The sequence below is a fragment of the Anastrepha ludens genome, chromosome 2, assembly GCF_028408465.1.
Source record: "Anastrepha ludens isolate Willacy chromosome 2, idAnaLude1.1, whole genome shotgun sequence".
In the NCBI taxonomy this organism is placed as follows: domain Eukaryota; kingdom Metazoa; phylum Arthropoda; class Insecta; order Diptera; family Tephritidae; genus Anastrepha; species Anastrepha ludens.
In genome coordinates, this window is record NC_071498.1 from 181,244,560 (window position 1) to 181,270,732 (window position 26,173).

Below are 26,173 nucleotides of genomic sequence, written 5' to 3' on the forward strand. Positions count from 1 at the left end.
CATAATTAAGCACTGCGACCTGAAAGGTCTATTGTGCCTCCGTCATAGACTCACAGTATTTCTCTGAGCCCAACTTCCTCAATCAATTTTGGTATTTATTCTTATTTATTGAGTTTCATTTCCTCCTATAGTAAAATATGTTTACCCAAGTGTTTGAATCGCTTATGCATCTGTGCTGGACACAATGCCAACATTTGCTTAACGGTTTAATTTTTCTTATGCCTAAATTTCCTCAAAAGTTTCATCACAAAAGCCATTATTTAAAAATTGTATCCCTCTACTACATACAGATAAAGAATTCATAGAAGGATGATAGATTCAGAAGGTTTGCTCTTTAACTATGGTGAAAAAGAGAATTGTGAGGGGAGTTTCGGTTACCACGTGACTTGGGAGATTCGGGAGCCGAATTCTGTACAATCATTCCACATACATATATTCACACACTCGCCCAATCAGTCTTTGCTCAGACGGCAATGAAGTGTCATTGGTTGATTTTTTTCGTACATCACCAACACAATCTCAGGTTTTTCGGAAACACATCCCAAGAGACGTCAGCGCATCAGCTGATTCTGTCAAATTCGCTCAGAGCCTGCTAAAGAGCACACCTTACACCATGGAGTTCACATTTAAAATATTTGCTTTATTTTAATAAAAAAAAAACGAACTTCAACTTGAAATACCCTGTATAAAATATAAACAGGTTCGTCCTAACTAACTGTGATCACGCCTCGGGTGGTAATGGCAAGACTCAGAGCGAATTTCTATTACGAAAAAGGTACTATAAAAACTTCTTGCGGTTCAAAAGCGGCATAAAACTGCATGACCTCTCTCTTTAAAGGAAGACAAAACTTTGCCTACATATCTTTGAAACATGTGATTGCGCTGAGTAAATGCGTATATTATTATTATTGTACAATTGGTGGCGCAATATTTAACATCATCATTTTTTTTTTTGAGTAACTTTTTTAATAAACAAAATGATTTTGAGTGACTTCTACCTCTTTATTTTGACATTTACGCGCTTCATTGCTTATCCGTTTGTATATTGCATCTGTCTAGTTCACAAATGGCAAATATGATTGACGTATGACATCACTTTCAAAAAGTACAAATCTTCCGATAAGGTGATTAATTTTGCGCCATCTTGTATATGCAGCACTCTCCTGCTGCTATCGATATGATAGTAATGATGATTAGTAATAATTATTACATTTTCAGGTCAATGCCTTTTATAGTAAACAACATAACGAGGAACAACGTGTACACGTTCTTATTTTACACAATTTTTATTAAAAAAAGATCACTGTGCACGAACGCGACTTTCTGTCACTGCAGATCCGCACGATTTCCTTATTTTAGGTGATCGGAAGTTCATTCACTTTTCCACACATTGCGTTTTCGTTCGTTTCATGCGATACTTTTTTGTAATTATGTAGTTTACATACATACATACGCACATATATTTATATTTCATGCTCACACATGTCCATATACATACACATACATACATATCAATGCACTTGTTGAAATACAATTGAATTCTTTAGAACAGCGGATGAAGCTAATTTTCGGCCCAAATATCGACTAATACATGCGCTTGCATCGTTTATACACATCTAATGAATATATATGTGGATAAGTGTGTGTGCACATATAAACAAATGCTAAAATACGCCCTTTAAGAGTACATGAAATATTTTAGAATACATTTTGGTTTGTTATTATATGCATTCATGCACAAATACAAACGAGATTCATTTTATTAAATCTTATGGAGTATTTAGTTTTTCGCTTTCAAAGCTTCAAACATGATTTTTTCCTCATTTAGAGTTATCAAATGTAAATTTCACACTACAGTTGGCGTTAGAAACTTAGTTATTCAGCACAGGAAAGAAAAACAATCATATAGCGAAATTTCAAAAATCTTAAGGTACTTGACCACCTTGGAAAGCTAAAAAGTCCAACATATTCAATAATTTTTTTTTCATGTTCTGTATAATATATTAAAATAAATTTTTTTTTAAATTTTTATTTAGAGCTTATATAATACAAAAAAAAATTGATTTATTAAAATTTCTTTTTTTAACATATATCCAGGAGGCGCCAAAGTCGAGGCCTGAAGAAAATCATGTCTTGCGGCGGACAGTTAATCTTAGAAATGGTAATTCTAAAACAAAAGAGAGAAACAAAATTTTCAAAAGGAAGGTTCCTTGCGTGAGAATTTACCACAAACTGACAAAAAAAAAAAAATATATTAATAAAAAAATGGCGGATGTTTGAAAAAAAGTTAAGAAAACACCCCTGTTTTTCACAATGTTATGCTTAAAAAGCAATACTTTATTAACTTTTTTTTTGCAAAATGTGGTAAATTGGCATACAAAACATCTTAACAAATAAAACAAGACAAAATCATTAAAATCGGCTAAGCAGTTTCGGAGATAAAGTGTCCGCCATTCGAAAAAAAGTAATTTCTGGAAAAACGCGTTTAAAGTTAAAACTTGCTATTTTCTTTCCGCTGAGTCAGCAAGTAATGAGTGCAGGATGCGCCTGCACATTTTCACTGATTTCACTTTGTTAGAATTCGAATTTAAAAAAACAGTTTCAGGTGATGATTTTTAAAAGTATAAGGATTGAAAAAATGTAAAAAAAAAAAATTTAATTTTTTGAAACTTATAAGGTGGTCAAGTACCTTAAACTTAAGTTGTGCAACAGTCCAGACCATTGTAAAAAACTTTAAAAATAGTGGTTCCACCGAAAATAAGTAGCACAGTGGCCGCCCAAGCAAACTATCTTGCAGAGACGTCAACTTGATTCTAAAAGAAGTGGACAAAAATCCAAAAGTTTCCGCTCCGAAATTGACCGAGGATGTAGCAAGCTCATATAGTACAACAAGTGTGTTCATCCAAAAACAATTCAAAGAGCTCTGAACAAAAACGGCTTCCATAGTAGAACATCACAAAAAAGCCTCTTATTTCTGAAAAAAAAAACCGTAAACTTCGCCTGGAGTTCACCAAAATATACAGGGAATGATTTTTGGCAAAAAGTTTTGTTTACAGATGAGTCGAAGTTGAATATATTCGGTAGCGATGCTCCAAGGCAATTAAATACACCACCGCAAAGCCCAGATTTGAATATTATTGAATATGTCTGGGAAATTTTAGATCGAAAAATTAAAAAAAATCCGATTTCAAGCGCTTCAGTACTCAAAGAGCGACTAATAGAAGCTTGGAACAATATATATTAACTTCTGCAGAGTTAACAAAATTAGTCCCCTCGATGCCACGACGGCTTCAAGCTGTAATCGATGCTAATGGTGATGGCCAACTAAATACTAAGAAGCAATATTACTTAGAGTTAAGTGAAGTTTTTCACACTAGAATAAGATATTTGTTCACTGTATGTAGACTTTTGTCAACGTTGGTTTTAGGTTTTTTTGCCATGGCTTTGCTATTTTATGTTAATGTATGGATTTTTTTAAGTCTACAATTATTAGAAAAAGCTTTCAAATAAAACTGTGTAAACACATTTTTCAGTTCAAGTTGTTGAACTTTCAACCCAGTGGAAATGGGGGGTGTATGTAGACTTTTGTCGGTCACTGTATGTGTGATAGAATATTTCGCTACATGCAGAATCCTACTGGTACTTGATTTTTACCGAAAGTGAAAACATATGTACGCATGGAATTCCAATTTCAATCGCAGTGGTGCAATTCTATCGAATTTTGGTTTTCCCCAGCTTAAACGAATTCGATACCAGAATCCGCCCTTTTGGGTGTAGTTTATTTGCAAGTCGGGACCTCCGGTATTTGGCTGAAAATGATTTAAAATTAACCCAGTTTTATGTATTTTCTAAAATTTTGCGTGCACATACATACACTCGTGGCCACGCAAACCTTACCAGTAAATGTTTTCGTGTAAAATATGCATTTCAACTGCACTTTTAGCGATTTTGGTCGAAATGAATATAATTTTTATTTTAATCTAAGAAAGTGCTTTTATTTGAAATTGAAGTACAAAATATTGGCAAATGTATTTTAGTCATTTGTGAGAAATCGTGCATTAAACATAACGGGATAGGCATACTTTCAGCTGTTCTCTTTGTTCCTCCATGGAGCCATAGGAAATAGGAATACTTTCAGAAAATAAAAACAAAGTCCAGGCATGTTTGAGTTGCCCTAAAATTGTCGCGTAGTGTAATTTCAAGTGTAAATTTAAGTCAGAAAATTTATCTAATTAGTTATACTTTTAGTTTTTTATTCGCACGAAAGCTTCAAATACTTTTCAATCTAAAATATTCGTTCAATCGTTAAATGGCTAAAGCTCACATCTGTTTTAAGTCGACTATCAACGATAACCTCAATTCGCTGTGCTAAATTCTCTGAATGGTTGACTGAGAAAAGTATGAATGAGCAAATGCATTACTGATATGTTAGTACATACTCGTGCACACATACATATTTACTAACCCATATCGGGTGGTAGAATGAGTGCACAATTTGAATGCTTTTATAGCCGCACGCATGCATTAACTCATCTTCAATATGACATCAAGTCATTTAGAGAACTGCAAGCAGTCCACAAACAAACAAACCAAATAAAACCTATACTCACACACATACATACATACATATGTAGATAGGTTTGTACAAATAATCTAACTCAACAACAAAGATCATCTGCTTTCGCTGATTGGCAAGAGGGTAACCCACTTGCATTTATTTATTTAATATTTGAGCGAAGAAGTGACACCAGCATACGCAGCTTGTGCCACCAATTGAGGTGAGTGCCTCGAAAATGCCGCCAGCGCCAGCTGCAATGTTGCATTCAATGAATTGCACGACAGCCGGTGAATGTATGATTGGAATCAGAGCGCAGCTTGATGCTGTCAAATCTGGCACTTGGCATTAAACGACAATAAGTGAGCGCGGGCGGCTGATAAATAAGTCACAGCTGGTCACACAATGGCCCTTTCCACACACACACACACACACTGGCACTTTCACACATCCGCCCGCACGGTGCACTCAACCAGAACCGGCGTCACAGCCAAGCTCATTCATGCTTCATTCATTTCGATTACTTAAACCTGCTAAAATCAGCGAGCACCACAGAGAACAAAAACAAAAACAATAACAAAAACAACACTAATCGTGTACAATTTGCATACATTTTTGCCAGTTTTGAGAGTATTAGCGATACGAGTATGACGCCATGGCGACACGTTGCGATAGGATAGCAAACACGGACAGGTACATAGGTATTTACACATACCTACACACATACATACATAAGTAATTGAGTGTGTATATTTTATAGATAGGCAGGTATGTAAGCATTTAGCCTAGATTAGGCACGCCGACTTGACAAAACAAAAAGGAAAGAAAAAACTTGGTTGATTTGTGTGCACAATGCCAAATAGAAGAAGATTTCAATTGAGGCGGCCATCCACAGCAGGCGGGACGATCGTCTGACTGGAAGACAGCAATTGAAGGTAGAATGCTAGACACAATCAGCCCACTAAACGGGAAGAAAGCGATTTTGCAATTAACGAGGGAAAGCCTTGAAAAAGTTTGCGACAAATGGAATTAGTAATTAATTTATGAAAATACATACATAAACATACATATAAACAATTTTACATGAGTCGGACAAAGAGCAACAGTTCGACGTTTGCATTAAGCATAAAGCAAAAATGATCTCCTGAGGAGAAAACAAACCTCAGTTGATTTCGGAGTTTTAACAACGGCCACACAGCACTACGCTTCTACGTTGAGCTTTCTCACTGCGAAGAATCTCCAGCTTCCCTCCACTAAATCTACTGCGGCTCTTTTTACAACCTGAACGAAGGAGTTAAAGGTGAAAGTCGATGTTACATCAATACCGATTGCAAACAACCCCAAAATCTTGGGACTCATCGCCGTCAGTTTACTCTCCTTCTCGCCGCAAGCAACCGCAATTGCCACTAAAGTTCAAAAGTCTTCAAATCACTAGCTGAAAGCACTTGAGGCATAGACAAAGAAATCTTGCTGCCGACTTTGAAAGCAATTCGGTTCGGTCGGTTTTAAATTGCGCTGCATTCGCAACACTAGTGATTGACAGTGAACAACACTTCAGACCTATCAGAATACTGCCATCAGGACAGCCAAGGGATACCTCCTAATATCTCCCCAGCAACATCTTCACAACTAGGCCTCCATACTCCCGATTAAGGAGCACATTAATATGCTGGGTTGCTATCGCACGATTCATCAACGCAGGCACTTATTAGAAGCTGGGTGCGTCAGGAGACATCTCTTCGACTCTACTGACGAGTTTCAGGACTACTAAGGACAGTATACAGATCGGCGCTAGAGTCTTCGTCCACCTTTCTTAGCTCTCTTCTCCGCCAATGCCGTTATCGGAATCCTACCACCAGCCATCGCATACGAAGAGCTTCAGCTGTCTCTGAGACCCGCGTAACTTTTGAACAATTACGTTTTGTATGTATATTGGAGCAGAATATTAATTTGTAGCCTTTATCAAAGTAGAACTGCAAAATGTACACGATTTTCTCTTTGTTGACTTCCATTGTTAACACGCTTTAAACTACAGCTGAATGGCGCAAACGAATTTTTTGTGTGTGATGTCACCTTGACAACGAGCATAAACTTGATTTGTAATTTTGCTTGATCAATACTTTACGAGATATCGATCACTTCAGCCATCTAACGAGAAAATAATGGGTTTCTTTTTCCCAAAACTAATATATTTCGCTATTTCTGAGTTCATTACAGGGTTTGATTGAAAAGTAATGAGCCTTCCCGCGCGGAGCCTCTGCCAAGCGATCAACCGAATCGGCTGGTGGGGGAAAAAGATCGTTGGGCCTTCCCCTTTCACTAGAAACCGGTCCCAGCGGTGCAGTCAACATCGCTCCGCGCGTGAAAACTGTCTTAAAAGTGTGTTAGGATTTTGCAGTGGCGAAAATGCAGCGATCATTGGAGCAACGTTACTCGCTCAAATTTGGCGTAAAACTAAACAAAACGAGTACCGAAACCATTGGACTACTCAAGGCTCTGTCTAGAGCCCAGGTAAAACGGTGGCACAAGTCGTTCAAGGAAGGCCGGGAGGACGTCGAAGACGAACAGCGGTCAAAACCATGCTGATCATCTTTCTCGACTCTCGAGGCATCGTCCACAAGGAGTTTGTACCTCCAGGAAGCACTGTAAACGCGGCATTTTACAAAGAAGTTCTCCTTCGGCTGAAAAACCGCGTCGCCCGGGTTCGGCCCGACCTCGTCAACAATTGGACCCTTCATCACGACAATGCGCGGGCGCACACCGCACTGTTTCCTGCAGTGGAAGGACCGCTCCCAGCGGCGTATTGACGCTCAAGGGTCCTATTTTGAAGAATATTAGTTGTGTAAGACAAAAGGTTTAATAAAAGTGCTTAAAAAAATAAGGCTCATTACTTTTCAATCAAACCCTATATCAATATAGAACCCCTATATCAATAGAATGTTTTTCAAAGATAAGTTTTGGAAATAAATACATTTTTCTCAAATTTTAAATAAATTGGAGGAATTAAGTTTTCATATTTGTTATTGCAATCTTAAAAATCCTTAAAATCTTAATAACCCTTGGTTTTCCTACGAGAAACTTTTTCATGGCAGAAATGTATTTGGGGGTTTTGTGCTATTTAAAAACAACCTCTTCTATTATTATTTCGTGTTGTACGCCAACAGGGAGTTTCAAACCAGTCTCTAACGAATGGTAGCCAAACGCAAGCCCCTCAGCTACTGCGTCCGTATCCACAATTTGTAAAACCGGGAAAGTCTGTAAAAGCTTAACAACTTAACTGACAATTTTGGTGTGGAATTCTAGATTTGTACCCTTCTACACTTATTAATCGTCAGATTTCGCATCGCCTGCAATGCTAGTAAAGGTAGCATATCCGAGCTGCTATTGAGAGAATATTTCGATATTAGACGTTTTACCTATAGATCAGTTTTGTCTGAACAACTCCCCAAAAGCACATGGCAAACGGTGGGTTAGATAAAGTTTCTTGTTTAACGATGTTCATCATAGAGAGATGTCACTGTATACAAATTTATTCATATTTACTTTACGATTACAATTCAATTAGATTCGATGATCTTTGGACTAATACAATAAATATGTAAGTAAATAAATACCTAAGCTATCAATTTCGTCTTAATCAAATCTGTATTTATGTTTATATTCTCATTCATATTTGTGCAAGTGAATAAATTTGCTGATGAATTAGGAACATTTAGCTAGAAATTATATCTTGCAAAGTCAATTCGTTTTCCAATTTAATATGTTTCCACATAATTTTCCTATTCTACTACAGACCACGTGGAAATTAGACTGAAGTTTTATAAATACACATATTCGACAACCTTCTCGAATGGGGCGGAATTTTTCAGTGCACAAAATTTATGGTTGGGAATCAAAGGGTGCAAGTTAAAACAAAACTCAGGCAATTATACTTATACTGTGCACATATGTACATATATATGCATACCTATGTATGTATGTGGGCATTTGCGTTCTAAACTTTTGAGACATTTCACATATCTATAAACAAAAGCCAGTATGTGCTAAATCATACAGTTAAAACTATATCCATCATGAGCTTTAGACTCATAAAAGTTCAAATATCGTTTTTACAGCCGTTGTTGTTTTTCTTTTCGTGAGCAAAGCAACATAGGGAAATGTTAGAGTGGCTACAAGCAACCACTCTTATCAGCTGTGAAATGAGCACACATGAAATGGTTGGCTATGCTTTTGATACAGAAAAATATAGCCGCTACTTAAAAAAGCCTACATAAAAATGCGATATCAATCAATGATAATAATCAAACAGTTTAAAAATGAGGCCAACAAGGGGCAAGAAGACCAAGACACCAAGAGAGAAATAAAAACGAATATCCAGCTTTGCTTAGAACGACCACAGCTGCGTGGTTGGATGTATTAAATAATACATTAGCCAGTCGGAGCGGTGCGCTTTTTGTTGGAGGCCTTGAACTTTACATGTCAACAACGGTGAGGTGCACGCAAACTCGTTTGCTGGAGAAGTAGCTGGTATTTCGTATTTGTAAGTATTTTTAGCGGTGGCTAATTGGAAATGAAATAAATCAATATTGGCTGTGGGGTGATTGCATGATTGTTTTTAAACGCTTATTGAATCGATATTGAATTTTTTTTAAGAAAAAACAAATCTTTTTATTTAAAATTAGTATACGGAAGAAATGCTAAGCTCAAGCGGAAACGAGCAGGGTTTGGAAATATTGGCTAAAAACGAAAACAATCATATTTCTTTATGTTAGCTTGAGTATGCACTGGAATAAAGAGTTTTTTTTGCCAACATTTTAGTAACATCGAAGATCGGTGTGGTAGTTGATATATTTTGCTCATTTTGTATGGCAAAAGAAAAAAATAAATAAATAAAAAAGAAAATTATTAAAAAAAAATATTAATGTAAATAACAAAATAAAATAAATAAAAAGTTAAATGAAATACAAAAATTAAATCAAATAAATAAAAAAAAAATTAATTAAAAAATAAGAGAAATAAATAAAACCATTTAATTAAATAAAGTAAAATAAAATTAATTATTTAAATTAAATAAATAAAAAAATGTATTTAAGTAAAAACATTAACGAAAAAATTAAATTAAATGAAAACATATAATTAAAAAAATAAAATTTAAAAAAATAAAACAAAAAAATAAATAAATTAAATTAAAGAAAAAATTAAATTAAATAATAAAATTAAACTAAATAAAAACTTTAACTAAATAATAAATTCGGCGGTCGCCGTAGCCGAATGGGTTTGCGCGCGACCACCATTCGGAGTTCGGAAAGAGAACGTAGGTTCGAATCTCGGTGAAAGACCAAAATTAAGAAAAACATTTTTTACTAATAGCGGTCGCCCCTCGGCAGGCAATGGCAAACCTCCGAGTGTATATCCACTATGAAAAAGCTTCTCATAAAAAATATCTGCCGTTCGGAGTCGGCTTGAAACTGTAGGTCCCTCCATTTGAGGAACAACATCAAGGCGCATACCACAAATAGAGGAGGAGCTCAGCCAAGCACCCAAAAAGGGTGTACACGTCAATTATATACAAATAAAAAAAATTTAAATAAAGTTTAATTTAAAAAAAGTAGATAAATAAAAAAATACTAAATAAAAAAAGTGTATTCAATAAAAAAAATTATAAAATAGATAACTTTAAAAAAATTAAATTAAATTAAAATTTTGAATAAAAATAAACAATTTATATTTGCAACTATCAAATTATGTAGCGTCAGCTCTATTTCAAACGCTGCGGCCTTTATTATTATTTATACAGTGTACTCTTTTTTAAGCGGACACATAAGAGACTGAAAAATTTGTCCACTTATGAGAAAAGTGTAAAAAAGTTAATAATAGGTTATGGACGTTAATCCTGTGTTATGGAAGGGTTGTGCATTTATTTCAGTCACAAGCATAGAAGTAAATTTAAAAGTTACACAAAACCCTTCAATCATAAAGATATTAACTTAAAGAATATTTAATCAAGTCATAAAGCGTTGCGCCAAATAAAACCAAAAATATTGGCTATACATGCAAGTGTAAAAAAGTAGCAAAAATAGCTTTTAAAGTTTTGAGGAATTTAAAAATAAATCTTATATAAAAAAATTAATATTTGTTTGCTTGTACGTATTTTGAAGGCTGCCAAGCAAATCATCGGATTGCAGTGAAACTTCGTCAACTTATTGCTTTCAATTGTCGGAAGTATAGGCACAGTAAATTTAATTTACGTGGCAACTTCCATACAAACCAATTTTTTAATATTAAATATTTTCGAAACCATTCGTACCTGAATACTGAATGGTACAAGGACATAAAATATGAATACCTTAACAATGGGCAAAAGAGGGCGGCATTGGTAAAGGCGACGTGGCAGTCCCCATATAAACCCAATCCATATTATTGTATAGGTTCGAAACCATTTATGGGAGAGTAATTGGATTTAGCACAGGATGTAAAATGTACAAATGCCTTAATAATTACGAAAAGTGGGTGGTATTGATAAAGAAGGCGTGGCATGCCCTATACAAACCAATTTTTAGATATTGCATGATTTCGAAACTATTGAATATCAATGCCTTGATGTTGCCGAAAAGTGATGGGGAATTGGAAAAGGGAGTACAACAAACAAAAAATAAATATAAATCTTGGAAGGAAAGACGTTCGGTTGATGGTCGATGTCATTACAGGACACAACCCATGGGGTCAGCATATGACCACCATTGGAATCATTGAGGACCCAATGTGCCTGTCGTGCTTGGAGAAGGCGGATAGCACTGATCACTTTCTCTGTGAGTGTCCTGCCTTTGCTAGAGCACGGCTACGAGTTTTGGGTCCGACGTCGTGAGAATGAGTAATATTCGTTCTCTAAAAAAAATCTCCTGGTGCTCCTTGGCTCGACCTTTTCAAATTTCAATTTCAATTTCAAATATAATCTAATCCAACAATATTTAGCTTCGACCTACACGCTAATATGACGGGAATTACAAATTCCATGAAATGTAATATTACGTTATGGTAATAAGAAGAAAAGAGACACAAATATACAGTGCACTCGCGGTAACTCGAATAGCCGCTAAGTCGAACGACGTGCTAACTCGAACACATTTTTTCCCCTATTGACTTCTTTGTAACTCGAACAATAAAAAAGCGCTATAACTCGAACAAAAAAACAAATTTATTTGTACACACATTCTTTTCAAACATGTACATTTTGTACATAGATACATATGTAATAGTATATGTATATAAATTATATGTATACTAGTGTATTGTCCATATGAATATTTCGGCGTTAATATCCCGTTAGTTTTCTGGGAACAACATATTGCATTGACCAAATTGCTTTAAATTTGTCATTTGTAGTGTATCAGTGCACGTGAGTAATGGATCGTAAAAGGTTGAAGTGTTTAACATTAAAAGAGAGGGCTGAAGTCCTTAACAAAATTAAACGTGGACGTAGTGTTACTTCTCTAGCGAAGGAATATGGGGTAGCCAAGTCCACCATAAGTCTTATAAAAAAGAAAGATAAGGCAATTTATGGCTTGCACTAACGCTACCGGCAACCATAAGCTTAAACTTCTCGTTATTGACAAAGCAAGAAATCCTCGTGTTTTCAAAAATTTTAACTGTCCGGTGGAGTACAAAAATTCCAAATCAGCCTGGATGACTTCGGCGATTTTCAAAGACTGGTTTCATAATTCGTTCGTGCCGCAGGTAAAATCCAGATTCATTAAAACAATTTTTTTAACCAAGTTAAATGACTTTAATATTTAGGTAAGAAAATATTTGAAAGATGGGGGACTACCTGAGAAGGCTCTTCTTCTAATTGATAATGCCCCATCACATCCCAACGAAATCGAATTAAAGTCCGAGGATGGTTTAATTTTAACTATGTTTATGCCGCCGAATGTAACACCATTGATCCAGCCAATGGACCAAAATGTAATTCGTATAACGAAACTATACTACAGAAATTTTCTACTGGCTTCCATTTTCAACAATCGATCGAAAAATCGATATCGATGACTGTTTTTTTAACATAGCACACTCAATTGATAAGTCGAACAAATTCGATAAATCGAACAGCGCCTGTTTTAATTAGTTCGAGTTATCGCGAGTGCACTGTATCTATCGCCGCTACCTGCAAGTACTGATAGAATTTAAATCTATATAAGACGGAAAACAAAAAATATTGTATATCCTAAGCAGTTGATTAAAATGTCAATAATAAATCATTAAATTTCAGCAAGCGTACTCATATGTTATAACTAAAAAAAAACTTTTTCAATAAAATTAGTTTTTCTGCGGTAACGCCGCGCCAGGTAAAATATAATTTGTTTTTTTATGATAAATAAATTCATATATTATTCATTTATTGATAAGACCGATCAATACTTTTTCCCACCTAGATTGTGTAACTCGAAACACTGCACAATAGCGCTAATATTAAAATTGCTACCTTTATTTCAGTTCAAATTTGTTCTTACGTGCTTTCCATTTCTCCCCTAATATGCAAAAAATACTATCAATGACGACTGACTGCGACCAGACCCAATCAGTCCATTGGAAATAGTAGCACAACTCGTCTGAATGTTGCGTCGTTGTTCCGGTCAAACAAACGACTAATGCTGCGGCTATTTGGCGGGAACGAACGTACATACTTTCACGCCTAGCTTAACTTACATACATTCATACATGCATACATATGTATGTACAGGGTGGCTGATGAAAGCCGCTACCAAAAAAAAATTGAATAACTTTTTTTCTTTTTAAGTTATCTGTTCCATTTTTGTTTTAATTTGCAGATTGATCTTTAAAATTTATTAAAATGGATAACTGGGACACGCAAACAAGAATTTGGATAGTCCGCCGCTATCACGCACTGGAGTCCGTAGTATTGGTACAGAGAGAGTACAGGCGGATGTTTGGCGGCGATCCCCCGAGCAGATGGACCATAATGAGACTGGTGAATAATTTTGCTGAGGAAGGAACAGTCGCAAGAAGGCCTTATCATCGAAACCCACCAGTTCGGACGGAGGAAACGATCGCTGCTGTAGCTGCAGCTATACAAAGCAATCCAAGGGTTTCAACAAGAAGCTTATCTGCTCAACTTGGTGTCAGCCGACAGTCTTTGCAAACAATAATGCACAAAGATTTAGACTTATTTCCCTACAAAATTCAAATGGTTAACAAACTGAATGCAGCAGACTTGCCGATTCGCTTGGAATTTTGCCAGAAGATCCTGCAAATGGTGGAAGAAGACCAAAACATGTTAAACTGCCTTTTCATGTCTGATGAGGCCCATTTCGATTTAAACGGCAATGTGAACAAACGAAATTGTCGAATATGGAGTACTTCTAACCCACAGATACTCCACGAGACGGAATTGCATCCTCTTCGCGTGACAGTGTGGTGTGCGGTTTCTTCACGCTGTATTGTCGGGCCTTATTTTTTTGAAGAAAATGGTCACACCGTTACGGTTACTGGATACCGTTATTTGAAAATGCTGAAAGAATTTTTCTATCCAGAACTACGTCGAAAGAGAATTCCTTTCAACTCTGTGTGGTTTCAACAAGATGGGGCAACGTCTCACATAGCCGAGACTGTTATGACAGAGTTGCGACGAAAATTTCCCAATAAACTGATTTCAAGAAACTCCGAATTTCGTTGGCCCCCCAGGTCGCCTGACCTTACTGCACCTGACTTTTTCTTATGGGGTTTATGTAAACAAGAAGTTTATAAAACAAAGCCAACAAATATGGATGAACTAAAACAATCCATTCGGGCAACAATTGCGGCTATTCCTATCGCAACTCTCAAAGCAGCAATGAACAACTTTTTACTAAGATGCCGCACTTGTGTCAACGAGCATGGGGGGCATTTAAATTCAATTATTTTTAAAACTAGTTAAGCTACATTTAATAAAATTTAATGACCTTCAACTTGAAAAAAAAATAAATGAATTCCATACACTAAAAAAAAAGTTATTTGAGTTTCTTAATATAGCAAAATTCATCAGCCACCCTGTACTAACATATAAACACAAGTGAGGTATCTGTATCTCGCCACACTTAATACTCCTGTGAACGGTTATGGTCAGTGCATTTACGTATGTACCTATGTAGATTTTCCCCCTCTCAGTACGTGCATAACGGGTATCTCAAAATGACCTGCCACTTTGATTCACTTTCGCGCTGAACAAAGTTTAAATGTTAAATTTAAGTATATTTTGGGACTCGGTCTACAAAGAGGGTAAATTATTAAAAAAACAGACTGCACTCAAGAATGATAGATTACAAGATTGCGACAACCGTGAACGTACTTCTGGCTGTACCACAATATAAATAAACAAAAAAAAGCAACATTCTTGTCGGGCAAATTCGCTCGTGATTCGCTTGCATTATATTCTTTTTTTTCTTCAATGAGACCAGGACAGCGGTTCGTGGATATCGCCATCTCTGTATTAATGGTGAAAAGAATTCAGAAGGTGAGGGCCATATCAGACCGTTAACCGGCTCTCAGCGAATTTGAAAGAATCAGCTGATTGGTTGACATAACCCGAGACATGACATCGGTTTGATTACGAAAAAACGAAGATTGTATTGGTGATGTACGAAAAAAAGCAACACAGTCTACGTTCATGTTGCTTCGCTGCTGTTTGAACAACGACAGCGGGACAATATTTTTTTCACCATAGCTGGTAAACTATCATCCTTGCTCTGTATTCAACCCACCGTGAGTTGTACTGACATGCATTTTTGCACTTTTATGTCCGCGTGGGCATCGTACCCAGCACCTAATGCCGAAATGTCATGCTTAAAACTACTCATCTTTCGTTGTCATAAGACGCTTTGGACGATTAAATTACTTCAGTGAAAGGTTTCTAATTTATTTTCCAGGTAAAATTTCGGTCCACCCCTTTGAGACAGCCTTTACATACTATGTCCGGTAATTTACAAACGTTCTGAATTTTTATTGTTTTTTAAATAAAAAACGATCAGCGTGAGTCAGCGTAGAATCGTGGCTGGCAGTAAAATGTGAATTGCGTATAGGAATTAGTCAACAGGTTTGTTAAGAGGAAACAGCAACAAAAACAAAGACAGAAAAAATCTAACAGCATTAGTATGACGGTAATTAATTTGGTTAGCAGATGTGTGGAGCTGAAAAAAATGCAAGCTGGCTAAAAACTAGGGTACTGGTGGGTTTTCGTATAATACGAAATTTTTTTTCATAAATTATAGCTTCCAAAAATTTTACAGTTACTCACACTTAAAATGGAATAGAGCTGTCGCTTAAGAGCGACAAAATTTTGGTAATTTCAATTTTATTCTATTCAAAATGATTTGGGTAAAGTTTAGTAATCAAAATCTGAGCCCATTAGAAGGGACATAGTTTATTCATTTATTATTATAGAGCTATCAAATGAATGGAGATTACCACTTTTTCTACTCTTCGTTGACTTCAAGTATGCATTTGACACCGTCTCTCGGGACTCTACATGGAGTTCGTTGGCGTTCCTTACAAAAGCATCGTCATTATCAAAGCTTTGCACAGTAATGCAATGCAAAGTCTACGCTTCAACAGAAAAATCAGCGGAAAGTTTACCATAAACAAAGGCGTTCGACAGTGCTTCCTCTTATCGCCGCTTTTGTTTATAACAGTTCTCACAGAACAGACTCTTAGTGACCTAGATTATGCTGACTCACACATTAGCTAAAACTTCGCCAACTAGAAAGGAATGCACCCAATGTGCCTGTCGTGCATGGAGGAGACGGATAGCACTGAACACTTTCTCTGTGATTGTCCTGCCTTTGCTAGAGCAGGGCTACGAGTTTGAGGTTCCGATGTCGAGAGAATGAGTAATATTCGTTCTCTAAAACTAGAGGATATTTACAGAGTTGCCAAAGAATCTGGGGAATTCTCACAGGACTAACTATCTTTATATCCGTCTCTATTCTTTCCTATCTCTTTATCAGATACTTTTCTCCTTCCCTCCTTGACTATCTACCCTCTTTCCAGAGCTTTAGCCTGAGTGTTTTAGGAGCCACCATATCTCCTGGTACTTCTTGGCTCGACCTTTTCAAATTTCAATTTCAAGCTCATGAGAGTACAAACAAAAAACGAATCTCCTCTTGAAATCTCTCAATGAAAACGCCATCGTTATTGAAGACGTGGATGAGTTCTGGTGAGTTGGTTAAAAGGGCATGGAAAGAGATGGCTTTCTTCGCATGCAGTAAAAATGCTATTCTAGATTGAAAGAAGCTTTAACTGCAACAATATTCCAAAAGTCATTAAAATGGAGAAATGAGTGCAACTTTGGCATGATGCAGTTTTATACATCGCGAGTTATAGAGCTAAAAAAGTTCAATCATCGAGCTTTTCTAAACAAATAACCTGCGGTCTTCTCTCAACCATGGGATTTCATTAGGGATGATAGACAACAGGGGAATCTATTAAAGGTGGTATTGGTAAACCAACTGATTTGTTTTTTTGTTTTTGTTTCGTCGTGTCCATCCGTATGTCAACATAAAAGGAAATGACGAAAAACCATTCCATTCGCACTATCGTCTTATGCTTCAAGCTCCAACTTCATGCCGGCTGTGAAACATGGTTCGTACTTTCTTTTGTCGAGATGTTTCAATGTAAAAAACGTTGTTGTTGGTCTAGTGTTTTTGTTGTTGTTGTAGCAGCATAAACATTCCCCATACTTACATACGGGGAATGCTGCTGGAGTGACAGTCCTTGACCGCATATAAATCCGGATCGTTTCGGTATCGTAGAACCGACTGTCGTGGAAACGATGGTCTAGTGTCATAACTTTTAATTAATGCACCTTTATTACAGATTACCAGATTTGGCCCTCCGAAGTAAAATTGTGAGAGTAACTTCGGCTGCCACGTCACCGGGTATTCGGCAGCAGAACTCTGCCCTCTCTTTTCACACGTACTCACACACTTGTGTAATCAGATAGTGTTTTTTTTTTCGTTTTCCATCAACACAATCTCGGTTTTTTCGCAAACAAACCGTTGTCATGACCCAAGTTACGTCAGAAATCAGTTGATTCCTTCAAAATTGCTGAGAGCCGTTAACCGGCTGTACGACCAAACCCTTGCACTCTGTACATCGTGAAGTTTGACTAAGACGTTTCACTAAACAAGACTTATATCCCGACGGTAGCAGCTCCTACGGTACCGAAAGGACCCGGAATTGTATTCGGCCACTGTCATTCCAGCAACAGGTAAATGTTTGTGATATTACAATAGCAAAGACAGGTAAGAATATTACACTTTTCGTCAATCGAAAGCGGTTGGTCTCAAATAACAGCATTCGTGTGTATACAAATGCTGTAATCAGTTCTCAGTAAATACCATTTCAGGTCTGTGGGAAGAAATTTTGAAGCGCGTTTTTGGAGCTCGTCAAACCGGCGATGCGAATTGGATGCTAACAGAAATAGTGTTATGTACCCTAATTATATTTCTTCTTGATTGGTAATGTGTTCAATTACTCCTACGTCATGCGGTTATACATACCGGAATGACTCCGATTTCGCCTAGTCGACCAACATTGACTCGTTACCAATCTATTCTCACACACTTTTTGTGTGTGTTGGCCAAGCTCCTCCTCCGATTTGTGTCTTGCGTCTTTATGTTGTTCCCCAAATCGAGGAACCCACAATTTTAAGTAGACTACGAATGGCAGATATTTTTTTTGTGAGCAGCTTTTTCCTGACAGAAATACACTCGGAGGTTTGCCATTGCCTTCTCTTCAAATTGGGTCTCCTCTTTGATGCCAATATTTGCTATTTTTTTATTGTCACATTTCGAGCTTCAGTAACTGTATGTACTGGATTCGGTTGCGTCAGGGTTTAGTCACGCTGCCGCCGACCTACTTGCCATCCGTCTGCAACTCCAGAGCAAACATTCTAAGTATGAGTACTTAGCAACCACATAAATGTGAATTCTTACGCAGTTTATCAACGCTGATACAGTGGCTTGCATATCAGCTTGAAAATGAAAAATGTTGCTGCGATAAAAAAGACAAACAAAGTGTCATTGTGCGCATTTACCCTCTGAAGCTGTCATACAGTAAAAAAAAAATTAGGCACTCATTGCATATTACACATTTTAGGAACAAGCTAAGGCTCAGGTAAAATTTTTAAGTTATATATACAGAAAATTAAGTTTTCGTATTTTTAGTTTATGCACTCACGGCCGGTTTAACAATAAAGCAACAAATTACGTTTACATTGCCTTTGTCGACATTTCGACTTCAATTCGAAGTCTTTTTTAGCAACTCTTGACCGTAGCTGAGTAATAAATTCAGTCTTAGATAAAATAAAAATTAGACAAGACTTCCATTTCCTCTAACAAGGGCATCGCTTAATACAAATTGCCAATGGAAAGCATATTTTGTGATATATGTATGTGTGGTCTACTTCCGACCAAAAATGGACTAGTTTTGTGCCAACCTTGATACCGTCACATTTATGGCAGGATTTCTGCAGCAAACACAGGCAAGGCATCAGTCATCTCAGACCCACCCAAAATACCGGTGTCTGTCGAAAGCATTGCAATAAAATTAGAGACACACACACAAATGCGCGCATGAGTCGTGGAGAACACAACTCTTTCGGGGTAAAATTATATAATTAGAAAGAACGAGTTATAAATGAAAAATGATTGTTCGCCATTTCAGTGTTTTCCCTCCCCTCCCCCCGCACCTTTGAACAGGGCAATAAGTGCGCTTATCAGCTTCAGCGCGAAAACGATAACGGGCTAACATAACGAAGTGTATTACATAATAAAATGGAATAAATACCAAGTAGAATAGCAGTAGCATTAATTCTTTGGGATTTCTCATCTGCATATAACCTATTTGCTTATTAATTAGTAACAGCAGCAGCCGCCATATCTGGCTTATCTGAGCAGGGGATTTGGCGCCTTCAAGCGGAAACCGTAAATTCAAAAATAGAAAAAGTTGAGAAAAGCAAACAGCGAAACACAAAGTAATGATGGCGCTATAAAAGAAGTGCTGAAGCAAACACAAAATGATTAGCTCATTTAAGCACACACAAACACACGTACATGTACACAAACATAAGCACGTAGAAATGTTTTTTGATTCCTTCAAATTTGGTTTAACATTTTTTTTATGGATTCACTACGTTTTTAACACTTTTTAATACTAAATTTAATTGTTTTTTACTTAATATTAAAGCTTGTTTATTTATGCCATTATCTATTCAGAAATTTTAGAACAGTTTCACGCAAAATGTTCCAAGCCTTATCAAGGCCAAATACGAGCGTCCACACGCTTTTGCCTAATAACTAGAAAGTGTGTAAAACTGAGCTGATGCTACTGCTTCATTTTCTATTTCAACAAATTTTGTGCCTTTCGAAGGTACATATATTCATGCATACATATATACAGTTGCGAGCACGAAAATAGCAGTACCAAAAAATATTAGATAAAAAAAAAAAAATGTATCTCTAATGCGATTATTACTATTATTTTGAAATATTATTCTTTTTTTAATGGTAGTGGTAATGGATGTACGGGTTAGGTTAAGGTCATTATGCACTGCAACCAGATTGATCTATTGTGCGCCCCTAAGTGCTTAGTTTAAATTATTTAGTATTGCCGGAAATCAAACCAGCTTCTTAGGAGGGAACATTTGTCTTCATCCTCTAGTAGGTACGAGCCCAGAATTCTGTGCCTCCTGTGACCTAATGTTTCACAGTTGGTGATTAAGTGTTCCATGGACTCATCATCATCACAGCAGAACCTGCATAACTAGAGCTAGATGGTCTATAGAAATATTTGGTGCAGTCAAAGCGGCCTATAAGAGTAAGCGGCTCCACAGAGTTATCTGAGACCTGTTTTGTCTAGGGTTAGAGCAGGTTTTTCTTTGTTGGTATTAAAGTTCAGGAGCTTTTTGAAGTGATTAAGTCCGTTTGTGCCGTTCTAGTATTCCTTGGTTTTTATTGGGGTCCATTTTTTTAGTTCTTGTTTGAGGTTGTTTTTGTTAAAGCCGAAAGCTGGTGTTGGTCCAATAAATGGCCCATGGATTTTTTGGCTTAAAAGTCTACCTATTCGTTTCCTTCATGCCCCTCCCGTCTTGGTACCCAATCCAGAGAAATCGGATTGCGAGTCGCCAGTTTGTTGAGTGTGTTGTTACACTCGATAAGCACTTTTGAATTGAACGTAAAGCTTTTTAAGAATATGAGAACTGATTGACTGTCCGAAAGTATTTTAATTTTTACTTTTTCGAACGCTCTTTTGAATACAGTTTCCACTGTTCCCATTATGACGAAAAGCTCCGCTCATTCTATTCTTTCTGAATTTAAATCAATTCTATAACGAAAAACAAAACTGTTTATAAAAAATGATACGAACTCGGGGTTAACATTAAAATAGCAGTGACCATATAAGTAACGCATTCTCACCAAGTTTATAGAAAAATTAAAGGAAAACTGCAGTGACAAAGTTCGCACATACTAAGTTGTAAATAATATTTAGTTAATTTCCCAAATATTTTATTACGGCAGTACAACGGCGGGGCATTGATTGCACCAGTAGCTCACACCGCTGCTTCGGAATCTTCAGCCACGCATCTTTAACAATTTCCCAAAGTTGTTGATTGTTACTCGGCTTGGCATTGTGTACAGCTCATTCATTAAGTCCCTCCCCACATTTTCTATAGGATTGAGGTCGGCTTACTAAGCTGGCCATTTCATAACCCCAATTTTATTTGCGCAAGACCAATCCTTGGCCTTCCGACTCGTGCGATAAGGATCATTATCTTGCTGGTAGACCCATTTTATCGGCTATTTCTCTCTGCAATACGGCAACAGAACACTTTGCATTATTTCCACACAAAAATTGGTGCACATTATGCCATCAAATTTCTGTATGAGGCCTGCGCCATAATATGAGAAACATTCACCTATTATTACTTGTTTAGTGGTTTTTAGAGTGTATTGTGGCTGATTTTCGGTGCCAGGTGGGCGTCTCACACATTGTCGTGAAACCGTGTCCCCATATACAACTATTTTAGACTTGTCAGTCCAGAAAATATTACGACACATGTCAGCTGGCATTTTTTCTTGCAAATTCCAAACGTTTTGCCTAAGGTTTTGGTGTCAAGCTTTTTTCGTAGGCTTCGAGCTGCTTATCCAGCTTCCCGCAGTATTCTACGTACACTCGTGTCAAACACATTTAAGTTCAGCTCTTTTTTAAATTGTATGGCTCACTTCAAGGTATTCTCTTTGGAGCACCTTACAATTCTGCGATCATCTTGCAGGGAAGTTTTTCGTTTTCATCGTCTTTTTTCTGAATTTTTGTGTGAGATTTTCACTGCTGTGAATTTCAGAATTTGCTTTCGTTGTTCTGTGGTACAGTGTTTCGCTCGATTCACTACAGTCAAAACATGAGAAATATAATATCTGGATGGCACTCACCAAAATTTAAAATCCGTGCGTGTAGCGTAGTACACATAACAGAAGTGAAACTTTCAAGGCAGACAAAGAAAGAGGGAGAGACCCGAGAGAGAATGAAAGAGAGAGAGAATATATATCTAAATGAAGTCACAACATTTGCAGAGAATACAAATAGACAAAATTTACAAAAACGGAGAGGGTCGACCAGTATAGGTAAACGCCGGATACAAACCGTGGCAACAACGCGCACTATCCTGAGCGTTTATCACCCGCACAAACGCAGCGATTCTAGGACCGCAGCAACGGTACAAATTAGCGCAAGGCAACAGCAATAAATCCGACGCCGGAATGGATAGCACTTTACAGTACGCACCAACACTAGCCGGTAATAAGAGCCAAAAAGGAGGCACCAAAAAAAAAAACGCCAAAAGGCACCAAGGAAGTATAACGCCAAAAAGTAGGAACCTACAAGTTTGCACCAACAATCAAGCGCCAAAAAGTAGTTAGTGTAGTAGTAGTAGTGTTATTTCTCACTAAAAATTAGCAACCACACATCGAAAAACTCAGGAAAAATAGCCTAAAGTGTATCTAAGATATATATAAGGTATAGCTTTCTCTCCCCTTTTCCTCTACGTTATATCTTTTTTCTCTCTCGCAGAACGAAAATGCCCAAAACGTTGCATGGCCTTGAACTTTTACTCTCCATTTTCGCTCGTCCACCGACGCCTAAGAAGTTTCACTTCAAAAAAATAAATAATAAAAAATGTACTTTCGTCTACTATACATCTGTTCCAAATTCTATTAATAGTCTTTGCACTGCTATGTCAATGTTGCTCTTAAAAACGTAACGACGCCAATAAAGAACCGTTATTTACGTAGTTGCCATATTTATTCAGATACACTCTACACACCTGAAATCCCTTAAACCTTCGTTGATAATTTAGAGTTGAAATTTTCTTTTGTATGATTTATATGATGAAAATAAAAGACTTCAAAATAATTTATTAAAGGTACTGCTATTTTCATGTTCATAAGTGTAGATTCGCATACATAGTACATGCACATGCGCGTGAGGTATTTAGTGCGAATAGTCTAATGGCAGTTCGCGCAAAAGCAAACATCATAATTTTTCATATAATGAAGCCGGGCGTGAATACCGGCTTAGAAATAAGTGAAGAGCTCGTCATATGATCTTGTCCGCTTTTCGTTTTTTTTTTGTTTGTTTTTCTAACTCCACTTTATTTACTCTTTCTAAGTCATGATTCGTTGAGTTTTTATTAGGGCTGTGCGTTTATTAGAGCAAATTCATTAATCTATTGTTCGGTAAATTAATTTTGCGAATAACCAAGATTTTGTTTGCTCAAATTAATCGAAATCGTATACAGAAGGTTCCCAGTCCAAGCTTCTCTTTCAGCAGTTTTTGACAACTGTCAGTGTTGTTGTTGCTTGCATAATGCATTTATGCATCAATATATTCAGAATTATTAGCCAAAAATATGTACTTGTGCTAAATTAATATAATAAATCATAATTTTTTTTCATAAATTTAAATTTAATTGTGCGCATCATTTGCTTTCCGATTAATCATAATTGTGAATTAATTATGATTTATTAAAATTTTGAACAGTTGCACAGCCCTAATTTTCTTACTCATTCAGCTCCAAGTACAATTTTTACTACACTGTCAATTTTTTATTAACACCTTTGTATGTGTGTGGGCATACGTTGATGGTTGTCGTGGCCGGCTACCGCCTAGCTTGCCATTTTTCAATTTCATCCATGTCAGTTCTTTACTTTGCCGGTACTCGGTTGATACCAGTGCAAATGAAACTTGTTTTGTCGACATAGTAAATCACGATGAGTAACCAGCAATGAGTTTGGCCGATTGTTATTTTAGCTGCTAAATGCTTTTTTACAGATTTTTTTTTTTTTACTCTTAACTGGGTCAACATTTTTAGATGTGTAAGTTTGTTGGAGTTTTCTTGATGATTGCTCAAGTATCATAAAGAAATCGCAGCTCTTTGAATTATAGTAAGTTGCAAAGTCACGTGTCTTTTCTGGCACAAGTAGAGGAACTGGAGTTACAGAAAAGTTCTCTAAAAAAATTAGGTAAATAACGCTGCAGAGACCAGAATTGCAATCGAATCGCGGTCATGTCATAGGAAGTCGTATCGGTAAAATTAATATGCTGAGTGATGACGCGGCATGCGGGATTTCAACAGGTATACATTTAGCAGGCATTTAAGTCGACAAAAGTATCTCCTATAAAAGCTTTTCACTAGGCAATTCGTTCATATATTATTTATTGGTAGAAAATATTGTAACTAATTATGAGGCCTATCGCATTTCCTATTCATATGTACGCAGACAAATACTCCTCATTTACCATGATTCAATAATATATATAATAATAATTGAATCATGCTCATTTACTACTTTAAATTGGAAGTATTTTAAATAATTATTTTTGTAGTGTCATTTACCTTTGAGTTCTGATTAGTAACAAGTGAGTTGAATCGCATACATCAGCATATAAAAAATATATAAAAATTCAAAATATTAAATTGGGTTCAAAATAATAAAAAATACAATGCATATGAGACACTTTTTTATGCTTAAAAAAGCGTTTTGAAGACAATGAACACAGGTAGTTAAATTTCACAAGCAAAAGCAACAACATGCATGCGCCACAAACCGACAAGCAATGACACTACACAAAAAATTCCGAAACTGAAACGCCGGCACTTACCTTTCACCACCGGTTCTGAAACTAGCGTCATTTCTTCTTGTGGTATCATCTCCATTAATCGCGCAATATCCTTGGCCAGCATATTGTCCACAATATCCAGCAGATGCGGTTTTAACGAATGGAATTTGCTGAAGTCTTGATGTTGTAGCACTTCCTGCATTTTCTTGATGTCCGGGAAATCACCCGGTGAAATGGAGTGCTCCCGCTGTATGCGATCATAGATCTGTCCCAGATTTTTGATCAGTTCCTTCTTTTTACTGTCCTTGCCGAACACCGATGGCATATCTTTGCGCAATTCAGAAATAATAAATGCATGCACTTTCGCAAGACGCGCCCGTTTAATCAAATCATTGAGTTTGCGTAGCGCTGCATTTCGTGGCAGTGATTGCAAATCGCGGAAGAGATCCTGCTCTTCGTCCTCGAAGAGGCGACGATTGGCATCGAAACGAAGTGGCTGATCCCAGAATGAACCGATGTAAACACGCGCCACTTCGGGTGTTTGCAGCACTTTGCCCAAAGACCACATCAAAGCGCCATATACACGCATGAGCTGTTGGTGATCAATCATGTCAGCCTTGTTAAGAATGATGCGTATTTTATCGTCGTGTCCCTTGAGCGCTTCGATGGAACGTCGGAACTCGTCGGAGATGTCAAGTTTGTGTGCATCAAAAAGCAGTATAATACGATCTACACGCTCCGCAAACCATTCTAGTACGCCAGTGAAATCGTAGCCGCGATCGATACGTTGCTTTTCACCAGATAAAATACCGGGTGTGTCCACAATGGAGATTGCCTGCAAGACGGGTGAGTTAAGTGTAGAGCACTGGAAACGATTTAAAAAGGCGTTGCCGTATTTGCTCAACGGACGGAATTGCTTTTTGGGATCGACGACCAGCGCATTGCCGGGTATGACACCTTCTTTTTCGTCATGCATTACAGCAATGAAGCGATCTGTTGTTGGCTCAGGTCCAATGCGTATGCCGGGAAAGTCACGCTCCAGTAGGTATCGTATAAACGTTGTCTTGCCGGTAGAGTACTGACCCACTAGCAGGATCATTGGCTTTGCATCGAAATCGGGATCTTCAAGTTTAGGTGAATGGAAATCATGGAATTGGTAATGCTCCTCCAATGGCAACAACTTGCTGCGGTAGATTTTCTTAAGCTCCCCCACCACATTCTCCACAACCTCTTGATTGTTTTTTTCACGTTTCAAAAAACTGAACATTTTGTTACTATTTTACACAACTACAGCGGAGAACAACGTTTACGTTAGCGGCAACTTCGCACGGCTAGGACTTCACTTCACAGAAAGGGCTGTAATAATGTATAAAAAAAGAAAACAAAATCACTTTAATTGGGTATTACTTCGATTTTTTATCGTTTTTCAGTTTGCGTTTTTTATTTTATTTA

At 37.0% G+C, this 26,173-nt stretch overlaps 1 protein-coding gene across 2 annotated transcripts in view; it reads right to left on the reverse strand.

Annotated features, from left to right (window-relative positions):
• LOC128855989 (EH domain-containing protein 1) overlaps window positions 1-26,173 on the reverse strand; it is a 33,034-nt gene that overhangs the window by 6,414 nt on the left and 447 nt on the right. For both annotated transcript variants that reach the window (XM_054091299.1, XM_054091300.1), the window contains exon 2: window positions 24,764-26,077. In XM_054091299.1, the coding sequence (XP_053947274.1) occupies window positions 24,764-25,988 (1,225 nt within the window). In that variant the 5' untranslated portion in view covers window positions 25,989-26,077. The remainder of the gene's footprint in view (window positions 1-24,763; window positions 26,078-26,173) is intronic.